Genomic DNA, 22,819 nt, shown 5'->3' with positions numbered 1-22,819 from the left:
CTTATTTTGACCCATGAACTTTTCTATATATTTCGTTACTTTTTAACTCCCCCCTGTTGAGGGTGTTTGGGCTTCTTTGATGAACCCCTAGCATCCAACCAGGGTCAAAAGACCACAGCCTGTGCATGCTGTAAGCAAAGGAACAAGGATCTGTCTGGCATCCACCCAATATTCAGTCTGCTCCCTCAGCAGGTAAATACTTCTGGAGCAGGGATTTCTAAAATGTGTGCTGAGGAGATGCACAGTGAATCACCCAGGTCAAAGTAAGCAGTCAATAGAGTGACCCAAATGCAAAATGGTCTGGCACAATCTGTTCCACACCAGCACACCGAGCACCCATGCATGCTGCTGGAACAGTCTTCCTCACTCAGAGACAGACCCCAACAAACCTCCCCTTCCACCTGGCTGGAAATTTTAAGAATGGAAGGCAGCGGTAGGAAGAACACCTCCACTAAATTACTGCTGTGCCTTGAAGAAAGAGTCTAGAAAAAGCACAAAGTGTAGCAAGCCATTCTTCCTGCAGCGCAGCATCCCAGCTCCCAGAAGTTCAGAGGTTTCTCATGCCAGAGGTTATTCACTGGACCATCATGTGAATACACAGCTTGCTCTCACCCTCCATGGAGGAGGGAGGCTTGTTCCCATGTGAAATAAGCAGATATCTTAGTGGAAGTGAACAAAATGTGTCCAAGGGACCGTGCCACCTCATTTGGCCCAACACCAAGGCGCATCAGCATCCTGCCATCCTGCCCAATGCTGGTGCAGCTTGGAGTGAGCTAAAGCTGCGAGTCAATAGCAGGATCCCTGTGCTGTGCATTAAAGGAGATATTTCCATATTCTCCTTTCAGATTGTGTTGAGATTGCCTCTGCGCTGTGGCCCTGACTTGGTAATGCTTGCTCACAGCAGGAAAAACCCAAGTGTCAGGTGATGTGGAATCCCTTCCAGGTCTCGCCTTAGGTCCCTCAAGCAGAGGAATGAGCTGTAGTCCAATGAGCTTTAAGCCAAGGAGAGGGAGCAGGCCAGCCAGCAGAGGCTGGCAGTATCACAGTGACTTGTGACCCACCTGGAGGTGCCAGGAGGAGCTCAGGAGGTGCAATGTTCAGTTGCAGAGAGGGACTTTTCCCCCTGACAACCAGAATGCCAGCTTGGGGCACTGCTGCTTTCCATCAGCTGAGCTAATGTTACAGTATAGACTGTTTCCTAAAAACCCTCAGGGAAAGCAATCTCCTGACATTATGCTGAGGAGGAAGAGGATGCAGTCCTCAGAGAAGCCCTGCTGGAAGCTGAAATCTGTCCACCAGACTTTACCAGCTGGATTAGGACAGGCAGGGGAAGAAGAGGGTTTCCTACAGCCCTTCATCTCCTCGTTTTGGCACGTGCATGGCTCCAGACACAGGCTTGGATCTGTGAAGGCTAAAACTTGGTTTTAATCACATCTCTAAGAGAATATGACAAAAAGCTATTAGCATGTTTGTTTGCAGTATGAATAACTAATGAAGTAAATACCAACCAAAACTAAACCTGTTGTAATTAACCACTGTGTAACAGAGACTTCAGTTCAACACAGTACTTTTAAATTAGGGGGTTATCTGCACATAAATTGTAAGTATTATTTAGAAAGGGAGAAATCTTAGAACAACTTGATTTGTGCTAGGAACACATTCTGGAAGTCAAATTTCTCTTTATTTACAGACAACCAAAATGAAAATATTATGTCTATTTTCATGTGACAGGCTTAGAAAACAAAAACAGTCACAGGAAAAGCATTTCTGATGGAAAGTTACTGTTCTCTCACTGGGACTTCTCAGACTGTGAGAAAAGACAGAAATGGGAGGGAAGGAATATATATATGTGTGTATGTGTGTGTGTATATATAGATGTATATATTTATCAATATATATTTAGTGCATGTTTATTTATGCATATTTACATAGAGAAGTAAGAATCACAATGTTGGGAGAAACCAATATGAGTATTTTTAGTTGACATGAGAATAAATAACATTGTTTCTTAGGCTGGAAGGGAGCAATGTGTGCACACAAATGCATGCATCCCTGGTGGGAACTGGAGCCTGAACTATTGTAGTTTTGATGATGGCACAAATGGAAGACAACTAAATCCAGGCTCCAGCTGTCACCATAACTCATGTCCTGAAGGCTGGGTATGGAGAAGCATGAGGGGGCGGGCTGCAGTTCTTCCCCAAGTTTCCCCTGCAAAACCTTCAGAGGAGATATGTGTTCTATAAAGACCTTATACACAGCACTCTGTGAATGTGGAAAGTGACTGTAGGGACAATTAGCATACTGGTCTCCTTTCCCTGTAATAAGGAACATCTCTAAGAGAGATACACAGAAAGAGAAGGAACAGAGAGAGAGCAAGCAGCTATCTCACTCAAACTCCTTTGTTCTGCTGCACCCTGTATTTCCCCAGCTTTGATTAAGCCAGTCCCAACAAACACCAGCCCTGACCTTGCTTCTCCCTCCATCTGCCCCAGGGGCTCAGCCCCTCTGAGGAAAGACAGGGAAAGAGAGAGGCTGTGGCCCAAAAAATCAGCATGTCAAAACGTCAGCCGGTGCTTTTATAACTGAAAAGGCAGAGCCATTGGATGAGCCCCTGCGAGGCCAGGGGGATGCTTGGAGCCCACGCCTGTGCACAGACACGGTGCCACCTGCGCGGGTGGGCGTGCAGCGGGCAGCGAGGCAAACCTCACGTGCAGCAATGCTGCCTGACTTGTGGAGAACAAAACCCTCCACCAACCCTTCCAGAAAAGAAAACAAAAGCCTTGAACAAACCATGCCCAGGCCATTTCAGCCAGCAACAAAGCTAACAAGCAAATCAAACAGAGAAATATCCCAGCAGACCTCAAATGGCTGAACAAACAAACAGAGAAACTCAGGTTCCAAAGAGCAGGGGGGCTGGGTTATGAAACAAGATTTTTGATACAAAAGGAAGCTTACAGCTATCGCTGGTGATTAGACATGGAAGAGAAAGGTCACTCTGGGTGCTAGACCACACTTCACACACACATACACACAGAGGTTATTCAATCAATATTTGTCCTGGAATCACATGCAGTAGAAAAAATTTCAAGTGAATGGTCAGCAGAATTTAATGCTCGCATTCATTCATGTTGTGCTCTTGGATGAACTTGTGTTTTTATATCTAGTACAACCTAAGCTTCAGAATCCACGAGGTTTTTAATCAAAATACAGGCAAGTCTTGGAATTAAACACTATATTAGTATATGCCTTTCAATTACATTTTCAGCAGGACAGGAACACCTCCCTATTTTAGAAAGGGATCTGTGATAGGAGGGAGATTATTTGAATGTCCAAGTTCTGGAACTAAGAGGAAAAATAATTCAGTTAATGCTCCAGAAAGACAACACTGTCCACAGAAACTTCCCCAAAGCAGAAGGGAGGGACTTATTCCTGCCACTACTATGTCCTCCAGCCATGCTGCTGTGCTGGCATTAGAGGTTTTATTTAGGGTCACAGCAGTAACAGCAGGAAGATATAATCCTCTGATGAACAAGCAGCTGTTACCCCCCGCCTTTGTGAAAATTATGATCTCAGGTTGAGGATATTGTTGCCTTGAATCATCATATTTTTTTACCCCCCTGTGAGTTTGTCACAACACACTGTTTGCTTATATTCAGATCATAAAGCCATGGCTCAATTTTCTCCCCTCAGCAAGAGTTAAAGAAAATTTGACCGTAGGTACCCTAACCATGGACTTTAGAATTTGGGTACAAATAATGATGATCAAAGCACAAACAAAGCAAAACAAAGACAAAACCCAACCCTCTTGCCTAGTGACTTAATTACAAAATATTTGTGAGGCACAGCAGAACATCCAGTTTGGGTTATGATATACCTGATGGGTGGCATTCAGTCACAAAGGCAGGATGCCTCTAAGCCCTTCAAACAGTGTCACAGTGTGACCAAAGTGACATATTAGTGCTCTCTAAGGTTGCAGAGGGGTTCATTTCAGCTGCACAGGGGATAGCCTTGGAGAGGAGAGCCACAGTGAACACCAAAGAGAGTAATAGCACAAAGGCAAATACAGGGTGGCTGCTTCAAGGCAGAAGCTGTTGGAAATTCACTGGAAAAACAGCTCCATTGGCCCTGGTCAGGAAGAATGAGAGGGCAAAGATGATGTTCTTCTGGCAGTCGGTCCTGATGAAGCTCCCGTGCTCCAGCTCAGGACAAAGTGTTGCCACGTCCTGCATCCAGTGGCTGTGCTTTCTTCCTCATGCAGCTAACGCAAAAGAAAAAAAGCCGTAAGTTGGTCACACTGCGTTAATGATCGCTTTGATGGACTTCAAAGAGCCTGCTGAAATCACTGCTGTGCACGCAGTGCCAGAGGAGATGCTGCAGGAGGGCAGGGAGCAATCCCAGGTCCGGCACCGGTCCCGTTTCTCCTGCAAACCATTTTTCTTCACCTGCGCACCTCCTCCCCTCTACAAACACCCTCAGGGAAGTGCTGATGACCCACGCCGGGGCTGTCTGCGGAGAGGAAACTCCCTGTTCCAAGCGGGACACCTTGGCACAAATCAGGGTTTATCCTGCAAATGGGTTGGCAGGTTTCACACGGGGATTTGCTCTTTCTAGGTTTCACCCACATGAGGCTATTGAATTTATATTTTGTAACACTTGTAAGGGAATATTCAAGGCAGAGAGGGAAAACAAAGATTATCCATGGGTGTGATTTGTTACCCTCGGAGATTTGGCTCTCACTCTGTTGGGCATTGAGTGCCCTGTCTCACTGCTTCTCCGGCTCTGCATTGGGGCAAAACTGCACAGATTCAGGCATAATTAAAATGACGTTTCATGGGAGTCACTCAATGCTCTGCAATGTATTTCCTTAAATAGCCACAGATTTGGCCTAATATTACTTGGCTTGATGCCCTTTAGAGATGTCCACTTCAGAAACAACTGCAAGCTGGATTTGAGCATTTGAAGTTTTGGGGCTGATTACCCTACATGCATTTGTCTTCCTCTTACCTTTATGGGCCATCATCCTCTTCCTTCCCTCTGCAATCCAGGAATATTGTACAGAACAATAAAAACAACATATCCCTCACCTATCTCATTCTATTGGCAAGCAAATACTAAAGGCTCAAGACCAGCAGATGGCTGTTCAAACAAATTCAGGTCTTATCAAGCCTAGGAGGGATTGACACACCCATGTTTTCACTGTGTGGCTCTCCTCTGAGCTGTAAGGGCCATTCTGAAGACGGAAACCACAATTTGTTTTTTCCAAGGGCAGAGTATGCTTCATGATACAGTATCAAAAACTGCATTTGGTCCTGATTAGGTGTCAGACAGTTTAAAATTCCTATGAATTCTTAAGAACAAAAACAGGGAGAGGTGACAACATGTCATTACTGTTTAGAGCAGCATGAAATTCAAACTAGGAAATTTCTTGACCTTAGAAAGAGGAAATTCAACACTAATTGAAGTTCTGCCATTTTCAAACATTTCTCTACAGCCTGTTCCTCTTGACATTTTTTTCCCTCACAAACATGCTTACACCTCCCAAAATACACAATCACTCAGGTGAAACTGTACAGGCAGGTGGCACCTCAAGGCATCTTGTGAGCTGCTGAGGTGGTCGAAAACACCAGTACCACAAAAATCAGTGAAGACAACTCCTGAAACGTGCTTCAACTTTCTCAGCACCAAGTGTCAATCCCACCACAACATGACCAAAAACACCCTTGGATGTTTTCACTGGTGCCTCAAACATAAGGGTTTCTTAGACACCTTCAGGATTTTCTTCTTAGGGCCTCCTCACCACACTCTTCCCTAAGGGTGACAGGGGAAATGGCACTCACAAATGGTCCCCACACCTGTGGCATGTTAATGTCTCATCCTGGCCCTCAGAACCTCAAGCAGGGTGCAAGAGAAGCTGTACTGGTTTAAGAGCAGCAGTGAGGCCAACCAGGGCTGTATCAGCAGATATAGAACAAGATACAGATGAACCAGGACTAAGAACAGAGCCAGAGAAGGCATTTGAGCAGTGGTTAAGAGGGGTCTTGGAGGGGTAAGACCCTGACTGGAAGACACATCCAGTCAGGGTGGACATCTGACATCCTTGTTTTATTTCTTTGCATTGGAAAACTTGTATTTCTGCACTCCTAGTACTAGATGGAACATAATGAGACCACACTTGGGGTTTCATTTACAGATCTACCCTTGATGCTCAGGACTTCTGACTCCTTTTAACTGTGTAATTCCCCCAACTTACAATCTTGCCTTGAAATCTGAGTTCTAGTGTCCCTCTAACTTCCAGTCTGTTCATTCATTGCCTGCTGACAAAGAACTGCAGGTGAAGTTCTGTTTCCCTCATATCACTTACAGACATAAAAACTACTTTGCTGGCAATTGTAGCAGCTCAGAGTTAAAAGTAAAGCACAGATATCTTTGATCAGCTTCACATCAGGGAATGAACACTCAGAATACAGATTCAAATAAGTATTCAGCTAACTGTAGCAATTGCTCTGGTCTCTGACCAACTGGGCAGATGAGTGTTTTTCTTCCCAGAATCCCTTCTTTTCAAGGCATATCATAGAGCTGCAGAATATCCCAAGTTGCAAGGGACTCACAAGGATCACTGGAGTACAGTTCCTGGCCCTGCACAGGACAAACCAAGAATGGAGTGCCATGTGCCTGAGAGCATTGTCCAAATGCTTCCTCAGCTCTGTCAGGTCGGGTGCTGTGCCCACTTCCCTGGGGAGCCTGTTCCAACCTCTGGGTGAAGAACTTTTTTCTAATGTCTAACCTAAACCTCCCCTGACACAGTTTCATGACACTGCCTTGGGTCCTGGTCACCAGAGAGAAGAGATCAGTACCTGCCCCTCCATTTTCCCCTGAGAGTAAGCTGCGCACTGCTAGGAGGTCTCCCCTCAGCCTCTTCTTCTCCAGGCTGAACAAGCCAAGTGACCTCAGCCACTCCTCATATGGCTTCCCCTCTAGGTCCTTCCCCATGGAGCCTCCTTTGGATGCTCTCTCATGGCTTTGTAACTTCCATATATTGTGTTGCCCACACAGGGCTCGAGGTGAGGCTGTCCCAGTGCAGGGCAGAGCAGGACAATCCCTGCCCAGCTGGCAATGCTGTGCCTGAGGCACCCCAGGACATGACTGGCCCTCCCAGCTGCCTCATATCCAACTTGCCATTAACCAAGGCCCTTTTCCACAGTGCCACGCTGCAGAGTTTCATTCTGGCCTGTACACATATCCAGGGTTGCCCTGTTCCAGGTGCAAAATCCATCACTTGTTAAACTCCATACACTTGGGAATTGCCCAGTCTGATGTCACCCCACTCACTTTGCACTCAAGCTGTGAGCAGTTACTCACCCATCCCATGATGTTTATAATATTCAAGAGAGCTTTGAAGTTCCAGAGTTTTCTTCTAGAAAACATTGTTTGCACTACAAGTCAACATTAAGACAACATAAACCACTTAAAATATACAACACAGGACCTTGTTTTTCAGAAGAGACCTGCATTTAAGGCAAACACTAACCTAAAGCCAGACCCCAGTGTGCTCCCTCCCACAGTGCTTAAATCAAGCAGCAGTCCTATTAAATCCCCTATGGGATTACACCTGCAGTAAGGTGCTTTTCACTAGGATGCAACTCTGAGAAGTAACACTGTTGGTTGCATGGAGGGTGCAAACAAGCTTTTACTGCCCAGGATGTCCTCGTTAGTCCTAATGACAGTTTGAATGTGACTGATTGCATCTTGCCTCGTTGGCAGAGTCGAAAAGAACTATTTCAATTAGTTTTGAAAATGAGTGAATTTAATTAGAATATTGCAGAATGCTCCATATTTACAGAATATTTAATTTTGTGCTAAACACCAAGTTTTTAGCCAGGATTTTTGTACTCTTGCTATAAAACCCTTTTGCTTTGAAGGAGCTTGTTCCCATAGGAACACAGTCACTCTGGCCACATGGAGACAGCTCAAACATTTCCAAAATCATCCAGCAGAATAATTCTGCTATGTATTCCTTCTACTGCTCTGGTTTGAGTGTATGTATTATGTCCTATTATATCTAGTTGGAATTACATGCCCACAGGGCAAAGTGAAAAAAAGAAATATATATACTTATGCACAAACACACACACACACACACACACAGAGAACCAAAATCTTGTTAATTCTTTTTGCTGTGCACCTGAACTATTTCCTTGTTCTTCTCTTTTTCCTGGGGGACTGGCCCAAAAAACAGCCATCTCCAAAGACATTGCAGTAAGTTAGAACTAAATTATTCACTTATACTTTGGAAGAAGGAATCACCAGTGTGTCAAACATCCCAACAGAGACACCTGCAGATGCACCAAGTATGTACCAAATGCCACGCCAGGAGAGCTGTACCCTCCTGCTACATAGTCATTTCTTTCCATTTCTTTTCTGGCCCCTAAGTAAGTTTTATTTTGTCATAAGTTTTAGGAGGGATCAGACAGATTCTTTCCAGGTCTTACTCTTCCCAGGTCTTATTTCTTCACAACTTAATGGATTTATCCTTTCCTTGGGGCTCAAGAAAGCATGAATTTTAATCTTTCAAGCTGAATGCCATCTCTCTCTCTTCCCTTACTTTCTTCTACACTTGAATGCTTCATTTATTTAACAACCTCATTGATCTCAACATGAAAATTATTACACTGAGGTGCTATTCAGTTTGAGCAGAGAAAGCAGAACACTGGATCTGTCTTGCCAGGGGATTGCCTTTCCGTTTATGTATTTTCCATTTGTTGCGTACAAAACTTCCCTGTCAAAACACTGAGAGCACAAATGTATCCTGTTTAGGACCAATTTTTAGCAGCTTTAATTGCTATCAGACCATGTGAAACATGTATGTGGCAAGCTGTGGTTATTGGGGGTAGGACTGAGCTGCTGTTTTTCCCTGCAATGGCAGTAAGACATCCCCACCCCACAGGCAGGCCCCACTGTGCACGCATGGCCATTCCTCTGGAGGTAAATTTGCTGCTCCTCTAGCAGCAACATGAAGGCAAGCGGGAGGATTTGGGAAGTGGAGGCAGCAGCCCCACAAGAGCACCACAGCCATGGTCCAGGGCAGCAGGGAGCAGTGAAAGACCCCTGGAGGGCTGTGATGGGAAGCCTGTGACTTGACCTGGCTGTAATGAGAACTGCAGCCTTTGGCAGCTTACAGGTCTGGGGACAGAGAAGCTGCCCATCATCCTCCTCCCACCCAGCCTGCAGCTGAGGCTGCACCCAAATTCCCCTGCCACCAAAGTCGCTGCCATTTCACCTTCCTTCTCAGTAGCCCACTCACTTGTGCCTGCTTTTCTGACCACTCTGGAACAGAGGCAGAGCTGACCTGGCTGAGTTTTATCACGTTGGAAATTTGCCAGTGGCAAATATTTAGCTGGGAATATTGCTCAGGGGATCCAGGCAAGATCTGTGCCCTATCCTGGGGGCAAGGTGAAGTGGCTGCAGACCCTTGGGACTCCCATGCAGGTGGCCCAAGGTGACAGACCACAAAGATGGAGGTGCAAGTTTTATTTCTCCCCTCTGACTGCAAGCTTTCCACACCAGCCTGCAATGAGCACTGCCCACTGAGGATCTCCCAAAGTTAAAATGGCTCTGAAACCTTCCCTGAAATTTTGGAACGAACCAAGTGTGGTGCTCATGGGATATCGTGTTGCCTGCAGACCGGAAACCGCCACGAAGCTGAACACAAAAACCCAGCTTCTGCCACCAGAAGTTTTCCATTTGCTTCCTTCATTCCCCTTTGAGTCACACTCCTTGAATATTTTCAAGAGGAGGGGGGGAAAAAAAATCCTTTGAACATTTTTTTTTCTTTTTCTTGGATATTAAACATTTCCAGTCAAGCTGAACTTGTAGGAGAGTCTCTGAAACACTCCACCAACATGTCCCTCTGGGAACTTTAGATTCTGTTTATTTAGTGTTTTTACTCACTGAAGGCTGTGTCTGAGAAGGTGTCAACAGTGTTTTCCTTCTCATCCAGCTCCTTGGTCTAACTGTCCTGTGAATTGGAGGGTTTTCTTAGTCTCAGCAACCAGCAAAGTGAAAGACTTGCCAACATGAATGTTTCAGAGACCTGCAGCCTGTTTTAAAATTATCCCGAGGTGATTAAAAATTAACAGACACTGTGACAAAGACGGATGTTCTTCCAGGCTTCCCTCTGAAATCTTAATGTCCAGTGATTCTGTACTTGATTCCAAATTGCCTCAGAAGGGTAAAGAACAGGATAAATCATTGCTGTCACTTAATGAAAACCTTAAAACAGCTCTTCTTAGCAACAAGTCATTCTGTTCTACTGCAGCTGGAAGTTGATTTTTATTTACACCACTGCCTAAGGCGATTTCCAAGCAAACAGGACATTTACCCCTTGCTTGTTTCAATAAAGATGACTCCATTTTGAACCTCATGCCTATGTTAACTTATGACACTGAAAAAAACCCAAAACCCAAACTCTGATTTCAAAGAGGAAAACTGCAGGAAGACAAGGACAAACAGAAACAGGGGTTGTTTTCTGTACAAATGCCCACAGTTTTTGTTTTTCAAGGGAGGGAGTAGCTATGTGGCCCTGTTCCCATTTAATCACTCTAGTAGAAGCCAGTAGGAGCCAGCAACAGCTACATTCCAGTTGCAGTTTCTACATGGCCACCCTCTTTGTTTTGTCTAGTAATCCTGCAAGCTCACTGAGACATGGGAGAGTATTTTAGCAGCACCCAGTAAAATGGAGCTTCTGGTGTGGTGTGGTGTGTCTAAGGGATCCAATGGTATATAAAGTGAAAAAACAACAGTAGCAACAACAAAAAATCCTCAAAGCCAGCTTAAGTTGAATGAGGAACTTTTAAAATTCAGGGATGCAAGAAAGAAGTGAGGAGGAATCCATGCTGGATGTGCAAGCCCTCAGCCCCCCTGCCGTGTGCATGCATGTTTTTCATGGTCTGGGCCTTGGTGCCCACATAACCATTTTGACCAGTTTCCCAAGAAATGCTTGGCCTGAATCAGATCTAGCATGGATCTAGCAATGAAAAATATTAATTATCCTTAGTGAAGGTGCAGTAAATTGGAATAATGATACAGAGGCCAGTTTTGACTTAACTAGAATGTCCTAAATTCCTTAAGAGACAAACAACTATCAAATTGGTTCTACCACCAATAGACTGGTAGTGCATGTGTGTGCACTACCAGCTCATTGATGATCTCAGGAACTCAACACAAACACAAACACCGTGCATGCCACACCTCTGACAAGCAAAATAATTGGCAGGTTGGGTGCCCTGACCATCCACCCCTCAGCTGATTTGAGGAAACACTGTTTCATCTTTGCTGAGGGCACCTGCCTCTGTCTATGGGTCCTGCCCCACAGTCACATACACCGCTCCAACCATGATGGTTGGTGCTCACAGATTTCTCTCACTTTCCCACTACTGCATTTGAATCTCGTTTCATGTCAATTTGGTGATGACAGCACCACTTGGAATGATGCAAGCAAAATTAGGTTCTGCACAGAGAGGCAAGCATGGACCAGTCCTACCCAAGGAACACTGCTTTTCCAAGAAGGTGACACTCTTCTTAGTCTCAAAATTCTACATTTTAATTAGCAAAGGTGACCCTTAACAAGAAAAACATTCAGGCTCCTCAAAAATCACCAGTGAAAAGCACAAGCACTTAGCATTTCCAAGAATCAGGCTAAATTTACAACAGACTGAAGGTTTGGGCCTGGCACTAAAACAGGTCTTGCTATCCAGATGCAGTATTAGTCCTTTGTAAAGAATTTGTACTGTCTTTATCCAATTTCCATTCTTAACTATGGCGCTCAGTGAAATTTCTTCCAACTCCCCCAACATTTTTTCTGCCAGACACTCCTTCTAAACAGAAGGATTATTAAATTCACATTCCAAACCTTCTCCAATGCTACAACTGCTGTCCCCTTTTGAAGTGCAATTCTCTTCTGCAAAGTAAAGGAAAAAGAAAGTGTTTATAAAGATTGGATTTGGATCGTTTCTCCAAAGTCTTGCACAGCAAGATTAGAGTACTCACATGCTACAGGCACTCTGCCTGGCTATGGGGATCTGATAGTGATATCCAAGACCACTGGTAATAATTATCTGTGTTCTCACCTACAGGAGCACTATCACCAGACATCTTGGCTGAACTTCACATAACAGCATTACCTGACTGAGCCTGACAGTCAGGAAACAAGATTGTCAAAATTACAAGTAACAATTGCATTTACTCTTTCTTCCCCTCAGCTGCCCAGGTCCTGCAGCTCTAACAAGTACCAGTGACAATAAGAAACTTGTTTTTGTCCCCAAAGCAGGCAAGCACTGTGCAGAGGCCACTCAAGAACCAGCCTGGTGACTCACACTGGTGACTCAGGACTGGTTATTCTCGCAGGGTTAACTCTCAGTAAAACACAAATCTTGCCTCTAACTCAAATCCTGGGTGAAGTTTTCAACTCATCTGCAAAGATATTTTTAAGCTTGGCCTGACAAACTACTCAGGACCCCAACTTTAGCTCAAGGTCTGTGGCCTTTCTGGCTGGCTTTTCACATCCTGCTGGCCACACTTGCTTTGCAGCAGGACTGCACCCACACCATTTAAACTAAACTAAAGACAACATGAGGATTCTACATGTGTTAACTTTCCTCTGAGGGCAGGTACATAGAGGCACTGTTTCTCTGATCCCATTCTTCAGAAAGGTAAACTGCTAAGCTTTTGTTTTTGTCCAAACTCCTCCACCCTCTTCAATCTCTACAAAGAAAGCCTCTCCATCACCTGTGTTAACAGGACCCCCAAATTCCATGCTGCCACTGAACACCCACAACCAATGAGTCTCTCCTGCAGGTCTTGGTGCACTGGGTGAAAAAGCCATCATGCTCCATCACTCCCATTAACACTTGTCATCTAAGCGCTTACATAAGCCTGTGACCTCTGAAATAAAAACATTTACTTGCACTTGGGTAGAGCTGGTTGGTTGGAAGAGAACTTGGAGAAGGAAATGATTGAAAAAACAGTCACAGAAGCAAGCTTCCAGAATGTGCCTTTTTGGTTTTCCTTTCAACTTTGCTATTTCCTCCAGTCAACCACTGCTTCTCCATCAAACAAAAAAGTTTCAACCAGCAAAATCAATTTGTTTAACATTTTCACATATCCTCCAGCACACAGGACTTCTACAGCTCATGCTTCCACATAAAGTTTTGCTAAGCACAGATCAAGAGAACATAAGTAACTGGAAAAAGAAATTGTATTATGTTGTGCACATTAATTTAAATTTGCTACTAAATGTATAAATAGGTCTAGAGAACCGGGAATTTCTAACTTGCCAATTATCTTTGTACTGTGGTACCCAACTTGTTATCAAAAATAGCTTCAGACTAGAAAAGTAATTTTCCTCTTGCACGTGGGTTTCTCAAATGGGCTTATTTTCACTTGCAATGGACAAGATGTTATAACCAACCTTCAGTGTGATTTTTGGAAAAGACAGTATACCCCAGAGGCAGCTTGTGCATATTAGACCAGAGCATCTGTTTGGGTCCATGGGAGGATTTAGGATTTAGTGGGCACAGAGATGCACCTTGCAAAGTGACAAAGTGAGCTCAGCTGGATGAGCCAGGCCTGGAAACACCTACAATCCATCCTGACCACTCTAATTTTGATGTAAGGAAGTTGATAGGCTCAACCATTCACATAAGTGTTCCTGATAGCAGAGACTGTAAAAAATGATTTTGTAGAATTCAGGTGCCAAAATCATTTGGATGCACACATGGACAAGGGAAGGGCTAACGTTTCTCTCTGGGTCAGCTGTAGAGGAGCTCTAAAACAGAGGTTGTGGATTCATTTAAAATAATGCTTCCAACAGACAGAAATTTACTGCATCACAAGAGTAATCTTGTGAAAGGAGTGCACACTTCTGCACTCATAAAAGATGTCCTAAGTTAAACCAACCTCTGGAACCCCATCTGGCATCTTGGTGGTGGTTCTCTTTCCCAGACCTGTGTACTGTGAGAAGCTGAATTTGGGACATACACACCAGCACTCAGTTGCCATACAGAGTTTTTGAGCTCCAGAGGAAAGTACACACTTGCTGCTGCCCCACAGAAATGTAAGAGGAAAAAAATATTCCAGTGTGTATCTTACTTGGTTCCAAGGTGGGAGGCCCGAGTTCCATCACCTATTTACCATTTGGTAGTAGCCCCCGACCAGGGGTCAGCATTCGGTAACATAACAAGTGCCAGGCTACAGAGCTGTGATATTTTTCTGTGACCCAGGAGTCCTCCTCCAGAAAGTCCTGAACTCTTTCAGAAGTGATAAAAGAAGCCTGGAACTCCTCCACAGGAACCAAGTGCATCAGTGCCCTGACATCTCACAGGTTGCCACAATGCCGTAGGTCAGAAAAAGGCATTGCCATCAAATGAAGGTGGCAGGCCTGAAACTCCTCAGCCTACCTCTCCCAAACAGAAGTTTGAAGGAACCACTTTGCAACCACAGGGGTACAGAGCATCCTTCCAATGGATGGGACATGTCAGTTAGGCTTTTCTCTGGGGAGGAGAGTTTAGCACTCTGGCCTACCCACTTTCCATCCAAATGATCCATCCTTGACATGCCACAGGGACACGCACAGAAGTACCCTCTGGTAAGAAAGAAAAAAAACAGTGTAAACCTCAGGAGAGCAGGCTGAAATGAGAATGTCCATCTCAAAATAGCACTCACCTACCTCTCTAAGAAGGTGTGACATGGAAAATATCTCTTTCCTCCATCATTTCCCTTCCATTTCTCACTGCTACTGCTCAGGATGCTGCCCATGCAGTGTCCCTTACCAAAAAAGTATCACACCCCAGAGACTTGGTGCCTAAACTTGGGAGTTATGGTACTCAGTGTTAGTAAAGGCCAAAGGTTCAGAAGTAAATCGAAGTCAGAGTGCGATTCTAAGATCTTTGAATGTTCAAAATATCACTTTTGAGAGAAACACATACCTGGGTCCAAATCTTCCTCTAACAATGGGATCGGGTTCTTCTTTCTTTTTTTTTGAAAAAAAAAAATTTTTTTTTTCAATCATCAAATTAGCAAGGTTTTGATAAAATTGTAGGAGACATCACAATATTTTGTGACAGTTTGGGATGGCTTGTGAATCATCCACCAGCTATAACTGGAATGCAATACAAGCCATTGTAATGCTTTATGAAGAAAGCACGTGCTGCTATCTTGCGACAACCATATGTTCCTCCGTTTGTATGTATCTGTTATCCAACCCTTACATAAGCCCTTGATGAAATTATCATCACAGGACAAGCACGCTTATAGCACGGTTGAGTTGATCACAATAAAGTAATGAAGGAATGGAGGAGTTCGATGCTGAGGTGGACTGGCCACCCGCCTTGGCAGGCCACAGCTGCAGACGGTGCAGACCTGCAGTCAGCTCTGCCCAACAGCCCTCACTTTGGGGACGACACGAATACAGACATTTGGGGCTTGGGCTACATGCCCTTTTGGGAAAGAGTGAAGCAATGTGCTTTTTCTGGTGCAGGAGAGAGGGAAGGGTTGGGAACGGAGTTGAAGGAAAGGCTGGGGAGGAGGTTGCTTTAATGTTTTAGAGAACCCGTCAGATGTTACTTGCACACACAGAGGCACTCGCACGCCTCAGACTGCAGCAGGGGCAGCGGGGACCGGGACAGCCCAGGTTTGCCGCACCGCAGAACGCACCGTCGGTACCCAAGCGCATCCCCGGGGGCCGCTCCCCGTCCCTGACTGTCCTCCGTGCCCACCGGGCACTACAGCGCCTGCCCGGGCACCAGCCCCCGCCCGGGAAAACCGGCGGGCAGCGCCAGGGCCGCTTGGCACGGCACGGCTGCATCCCGGTGCCGCTCCCGGTGCTGTTCCCGGGGCCGCAGACGGACCGGACCGGGCCGGGCCGGGCCGAGCCGCAGCCCCGGGTCCGGGTCGGTCTGCGCCGGGCTCCGAGGGCCATGTGCCGAGTACTACGGGCACTGACTCCACCTTCCCCGGCTCCCGCCCGCCCCCACGCATCCAGGAAGGGAAAAAGAGGAGGAGGAGGAGGAGGGAAGGGGGTGAAAGGGAAGAAAAAAAAAAAAAAAAAAAGAGAGAGGTTGAAAGGAGGGAGCTCGCCGAGACCCACCCTTCTCCCTCCTCCTCCGGGCTGCTGGCCGGGCTTTTGTTTTCCTCCAGCGCCCCGTTTCCCACACGTGATTGCCGTGTTATTGCACAGGGCGCTCGGCGGCGCGGCTGCTGCACCTATAAATACGGAGCGGGCGGGCGGCGGGGGCCCGGGGCAGAGCGGCGCGGCCGGGCGGAGCGCACCCCTGGGCACCCCCATGCACCCCGCGGCGCCCCTGCCCCGCCGCCCGCCCGCCTGACGGGCCGGCAGCGAGAGCCAGCGCCGAGGGGAGGGGGAGCCGGCCGACAATGGCGGCGGCCGCCACCGCCGCCAGCCCTGGCAGTCCCGCCGCCGGGCCCCTGCCGCCGCCGGCGGAGCCCTGCCCCAGGAAAGCGCCGCAGCCGCCGCCGCTGCAGCCGCCGCCGCCGGCGCGCAGCGACCCCCGCCGCAGGCAGGCCGCGCTCTCCTTCCTCACCAGCATCTCCCTCGACGGGCGGCCCCCGCCGCCGGGCAGCGACGGCCCCGCCGCCCGGCCCCGCCAGGCGCAGCCGCTGCCGCGGCTGGCCAGCCCCCCGGCGGCGCCCGCCGAGCCCCCGGAGGAGGAGGAAGACGAGGAGGAGGAGGAGGACGCCTTCGCCGCGGTGCAGGTGCCGCCCGCCGTGTTCCTGGGCGCCGCGGCGGCGGGGAGCCGCGGCCGCCTCAACTCCTTCACGGCGGGGGTGCTGCCGGCGCCCTTCGGCCGCACCAGCCCCCAGGGCAGCATCGGCGGCAGCGGGGAGCTGGGGCAGCCCGGCCCCGCCGCCGCCTTCGAGCTGCAGCGCTCCCGGTAAGCAGCGCCGCGGGGACGAGGGATGCTCGGCATGCGGGGATGAGGGATGCGCAGGATGGCGACGGGCTCGGTACGGGCGGGCACGGCCGGGGGAAGCCGTGGGGAGAGGGAGGCCCGAGAGCCGCGGGGCGGGAGCTCCCTCCGCGGGGCCGGCCCCGCTGCCGTCCGCCCGGGGCAGCAGCAGCGGCAGGGATGTGCGGGCGTGCAGGGGCAGGTCCGCCGAGGTGCCCGAGCCTCCCGGGCGGCAGCAGCCCGTCCGTCCGTGCGTCGGTCGGTCCCGCCTGGGCGCGAGTGGCTGAAAGTTTCCCTGCCGCTCAGCAGAGCGGGCGTGCGGCTGCACAGCGCCGTGCCCGCCGCAGCCCAGACCAGCCCCGCCGCACAGCCGCTGTCACCCCGCGCTCCCGGCTGGCGGCGGGTTCAGCCCGCCGTGCTGTCTGTCCTATAGACAGCAGGCTGGGAACCGGCTCTGAGTCAAGTGAGCTGTAGCCAGGTCTGGTAGCCCGCAAGGGGGAAGGAAATCTGCATGGAAATCGCGGATTACGGTGCGAGCGCATGGTTCAAGCATCGTCCCGCTACCACCCTAAATAAGCTCTTTATCTCCAAGCACTTTGTTCCTCTGGGTCGTTTCTCGCCGCCGGGTACTCTTTTGCCTTTTAATTCCCAAAGGAACAACCTCACCTGCTTCAGCTCTCAAGCTGAGACTTCTGGCTAAGACGGTGCAATCATGTAAAAATGTGTGAATGCCTGTGGATACAGAATCACCTTCCTTGACTTCCTCAACAACATACTCAGATATCAAAGACGGAGGGGGGGAAGAAGCTGGAGGAAATGACTCTGCTCCCCAAGCCCACATCGGTAGCCACTCCCACATTCCCCATTTGCCACACTCCCTCCTTGTTTCTCCCTTGGACAAATAGGTAGACTTTGAGTCACATGTTATTGCAAGGGTTTATAAGGGTAATTGAGCATAGATCGCTGTAGAAAAGTCCCTTTCAAAACCAACCAGCTTGGAGAAATTGGAAGTATTCCAGGGGAAAGTTATCTTAGCTGCATGCCCCACTGTTGGTTGTTTGTTTTTCCCCCTCCCCCCTTCCATCTGGGTTGTATTGGTGTCTTTTTTGAGCCCCTTTTCAGGTGCTGTGCTAGAGGGAGCCCCACCTTCCCAAGCAGCGTGCCTGCTGGTGAGTTACCACCCTTCTTCTCCCAGTCATGTGTCTCTCAAAACAATTTCTGCAGTGACAACCCTCTAATTGCTCCGTAGATCAACTGTACAGCTGTGTCACACACACACACACACTCGTGCATTTCACTCTGTGATGTGATTCTGCCCACAGCCTTGTGGGGGAGAAGTGACCCACAGACCATGATTTGGGAAGTGCTTTTCTACTCTTGAACTAAGCATTCGAGAGGCTGGGTTCTTCTTGACCTTCTACTTAGTGAGTTTATTATTGATGCAGGACTCCAGTATTAATTTTCTTGATTCCCAGGGATCATCCTTGGTTTTTGTGTCTTGCATGCTTTGATCTTCTGCTTGGTTCTGGGAAGGATGCTTAGATCTCACTGCTGTCACTTCACTTAGCCCTTCCTCTTCCAGTCATTTAGTCCCTTTGCTCCTTTCCCCCACTTTCTGAAGGTCTTGTACAGCTACCTATGTGGGGTTTTTGGTTGGTTTGGTTTTTTCATTACATGAGAACAGAGTGCAGTTTAAGAGGGAAAGGTAATTACTGTTCTTGTTTACAGCCTAGAAATCCAGAGTCTTGCAAGTTCAGCTGTGCTGCTAGCATGCAAACAAACTGAATGGATAGTCCAAGTCCATGGCCAGGGAAGTCACCTAAGGAAACCCTTCCAGGATGCTCCTCCAGTCCTAGGGTGGCTGTCATTTGTGCTGTATAATTTCTTGTGATGCAGGCTGCAAGGAAGGTGCTGGTCTTCTTGTACCATTTTGTTTTCCTGAGAGCTGGATTCAGTTGTGGTGAAGACTTTGCATTACTGCACTGACAAGTATGAGGCTCTCCATTGTAGCACTGGTGCAGGAGAGCTCTGGGTAGTGTCCCCTGCCTTTGCTGGCTGTCCTGATGCTGCACATGTGCAGTCCAGGACAGAATTTCCCTTCAATAGATCTGTTTCTGTTCTGGGAAAAGTGTATATTTTTAAACACCGGGAACGGGCAGCTGCAGACCACAGAGCTTGCACAGAGCGTTAGCAGCTCATGTTCTTAATGAAAAGGTGTGGCAGGAGCTCTGGTTGCTGGGTTCACCCGTGCTGCACAGAAGTTAAATCACAGGCATGCACTGGGCTGGCACAAGCCCAAGAACAGAGGGTTGCAGCAGCCCTTCTGCTGCTCTCTTAATGGAGAGGCAGGAGCCAAATCCCCAGCACACAGCCAGCCCTTCTCAGGGTGACAGGCTGAAAGTCACAGCACTTGCCTAGGGACAGGCATTAGCTCATCTGAAGGATGATGCAGGGAGGAAAATTAGATTTTTTTTTGGTAGTTCACGTGTGCACTGGCTGCCTTTCCTCCCACCCTTCTGCTCTCCTTGCAGTGAGTGAGCTTGAAATTGAATTTGAGGAGTTGTTTGACAGACGAGTCCTGTGTGCTGAGACACAGAAGTTATAACATGAAACCTTCTTCTGTTACAGTATCAGGCAAGACAGGTTGCCTTATGTTGTTATTTTTATTTGGTTTTCAGAAACCATTGTGAACGTATAATCAGAGTTCCCTGGCTTTTTTGTTTGTGTTAGCAGTTTGTATAATTGCATACTAGTTTATATTTAACAAGGTTATCATTAATGTGGTTTGGGTTTGTGCTCTATGTGTGTTCACAAGAAACAAACAATACAAAAAAAGGAACATGGAGCTTCTAGCTGCTTGGAGGCTAGTATGTAATTATATGTAAATGGCAAAAAATAGGCTTGTTCAGAGGTTGGCTGGTTGGTGCCGAAGGCTCCTGTCTTCCTGCAGGTGTTTATTTCAATTTGTGGTGAATAGGTGGACAAGGACATGAGTTTATTAGAAGCTAGGGCCAGGATTTCTTTCATGTGAAATTATAATTCATTTTAATAGAATTATCTGAAATTAGTGAGGACTTCTGTGAAGCCGGGTGTCAGCAACAGAGGTTTAAAATAGTTGCACATCCTGTGCATTAGAGGGTTTCTAAACATAATTTCTAAACCTGGTTTTGTTTATGCCTAGAATTCTTCTTGCCATAGTTTTCTTTGGGACAAATATTGCTGTTTCCATACGTGAAGTTTCCTTCTCCAGTGGGACAGGTGGTAAGAAACAAGCACATGCTCTTTTTTTTGTTGTTTGGTTTTGGATTTTTTTCTGTTTTGCTAAGGAAGCGAATTGGTGATTGGATTTGGAGTTCAAATGTTGCTTACAGTTTCATTTGTCTGTGCCACCACCATGTCAGGTTTGAAGGCAGATGGGCAGAAGAATTCCTTCTGGGAGCAGCAGGTGCTGGGAAGCAAGGAGAGAGTATCTGCTGAGTAATCACTGAGGAGGGGTCCACTCAGAAGGACACTGAAGTTATCATGGTCCAAATAGATTTTTCTTCAGAATTTACTGACCTACAATATACCTCCTTTCCTGATTAATTCTAAAATTAATTTACAGTTAGTAAAGCTTGTGAAAATTCAATTTATTTCTACCTATTAGAAAGGACATAGATGCATTTGGTTTGCAAAGTTCAGTGGGTTGTTAGTGCTGGAGGAAGCCCCCAGGATGCTGAATGCTGCCATTAAGTATTTGTGATGGAGGGCTGAGAGGTCAGAATCCAGTTCTGCATGGCCCTGGGCAGGCAGGCAGTGCAGTGTCAGCCCATAGCAGAAGGTGCCTCCAAACTGGACACGCAAGAGACAAAAGAAGAGTCTCTCAGAAACAACAGTCTTACAGGCAGAGTCCTGAAAGGGGAGCAGAACAAAGAGCTGGGGGCACCCTCCACCCCATGGGGTCATCCCAGCATCAGGAGGTGGCTTGTGAGCTGCTGGAAACACATCAGCCCTTTAGTGTGTGATGCACACTCTGCTATTCACTGAACCTAAAGCCCTCTGGGCAGCCTGAATTTCAGAATGATGTATACAAGCATAGCGTGAAAACAGTGATTTAATGGTCTGAGAAGTCAGTGGGAAGTGCACATGCTAAACAAAGTCTTTCCTTAGGTGTGTGAGCTTGTATACCACGGATAGCTGCTGGCTCTAAAGAAAGAGATGCTTGTTGACCTCAGCTGTGACTTCAGGAGGCTGAATTCCTGTGCCTCCCTGAAGGGGGAATGTTCAACAGCAGGGTTAAGGCTCAGGTAGTAAGGGCTGTTTCAGTAGTAGCACACAGTGTACAAGTTCCATGAGTCCTGGAAGGAGCATGTCCTGCAGCACGAGCACACTGAGAGGCTGGGTCCTCACGCTCACCATGAGCTGTGCAGGGGCACTCAGTGATGCTGCTGGGCTCTCTGAACTGTGCAGGGGCACTCACTGGTGCTGCAGGGCTCTCTGAGCTGTGCATGTGCTGACCATGGCCAGCCCCACATTGCAGGGGGCTTTCACCACCACTGGTCTCTGCCAGCCATTTCCCTTGCTCAGGGCACAGGTGTTTGTGCCTCCTTCTGCTACTTCCTTTGAAACTGGTGGAAATGGGGTCATCTTCCAGGTGTTAGCTGAAGCTGACCAGTGGTTGAGAAGTCACTGGAGTAGAATGGCACACACATGGATGGACACCATAGATGCAGCACCCTTGTTCCCTTAGTACACAAGCTTTTAAAAACAAATCCCAGAGGAATTGGCTCTGGCGTATTTTAGGCTCTTATTATACTATTTAGTGAGCATCTCTGTCAGATTAAAAAGGTTAATATTCATCAGACAAGGAAAAGAACCCCTTTGCTGTCAATTCTGAAGAGTAGAACAGTGGGACAGAACATGGTGTTCATGAGTACTAGGGAATTAATTAGAGAGCTTCACAGAGGGACAGAGGCTGAGAGGCAGCTGTGTCTGCCAGAGCCTCAGGACTGTGCAGGTTTCAGAGTGAGGCAGCCTTGGAGCTGGACAGGTGAGAGGGATATTCCTGTGTGGGTGCACAATAACCCCTGTGAGGAGACCTGAGCTGGTAACACATGAAAAGTCCTGTTTGCCCTAGCTGGCTGCCAATTCAAAGCTTTCTGGGTCCAGCCCTGCCACGGGAAGTGCTGTGGTTATACCACACTGGTGCTTGGCTGGTGTGCAGTGACCCCTCATTAGCTGTCAGGGGAGCAGAAGGAGCAATTTTCAGCGGGTTTGCTTATGTGGTGGGTGCATTTCCACTACTTGATCTTTCTTTTCACCCTTTTCTTCACCAGCAAATCTCCTGTGCAGGCAGCCAAACTGGGTCTTTGCCTTAGAAGCCTGCTACACAGCTGTTGTCTGCACATTAGTAGTGTTGAAAGCACCTTGAAATGGTGAAGATTGGTAGCAGCTGTGTGAGTCACTAGCCCTCCAGACCATGACAAAAACAGTTCCATGGTAGATAAATAGGATAATGACAGATCGTAGTTTGATGATAGCTTTTGAATATGAAGTGTGCTTTAGTCTGCAATTATTATGACTTTGAGAATTCTTCTGGTGGAAGATACCGCTTAGCTTGGAGCAGTTCAAAACACCTAAAACACAAATACGAGATTGCCAAGTATGCTCTCTGAAAAGGAAAAAAACTAAAACAATCCTCTAGTAATTCTGTGATTTCCTTGTTTCGAAAAAGTAGATATCAGCTGGGCTGTCTGCAGACTCAGTAGTGCAGTATGATGGAAGGTAAAGATGAGAAGAACCAAATCTTGATTTATTAATTTTCTTTTTATTTTTTTCCCCTCTGATTTCAGCTGTACTACTCTTGTAGCATAAGTCCC

General features: G+C 47.4%; 1 protein-coding gene across 1 annotated transcript in view; it reads left to right on the top strand.

Moving 5' to 3' along the window:
* Nucleotides 1-16,428: 16,428 nt before the first annotated feature.
* The window catches only part of CABLES1 (Cdk5 and Abl enzyme substrate 1), a 70,723-nt gene continuing 64,332 nt past the window's right edge, over nucleotides 16,429-22,819 (top strand). The window contains exon 1 of the mRNA XM_054285308.1: nucleotides 16,429-16,946. Coding sequence (XP_054141283.1) covers nucleotides 16,429-16,946 — 518 coding nt within the window. The remainder of the gene's footprint in view (nucleotides 16,947-22,819) is intronic.

This window comes from Melozone crissalis, unplaced genomic scaffold (genome assembly GCF_028551555.1).
Source record: "Melozone crissalis strain CALT ecotype California unplaced genomic scaffold, PUWL_Pcris_2 ptg000042l_1, whole genome shotgun sequence".
NCBI lineage: Eukaryota > Metazoa > Chordata > Aves > Passeriformes > Passerellidae > Melozone > Melozone crissalis.
This window is presented reverse-complemented; position numbering and strand designations above follow the sequence as displayed.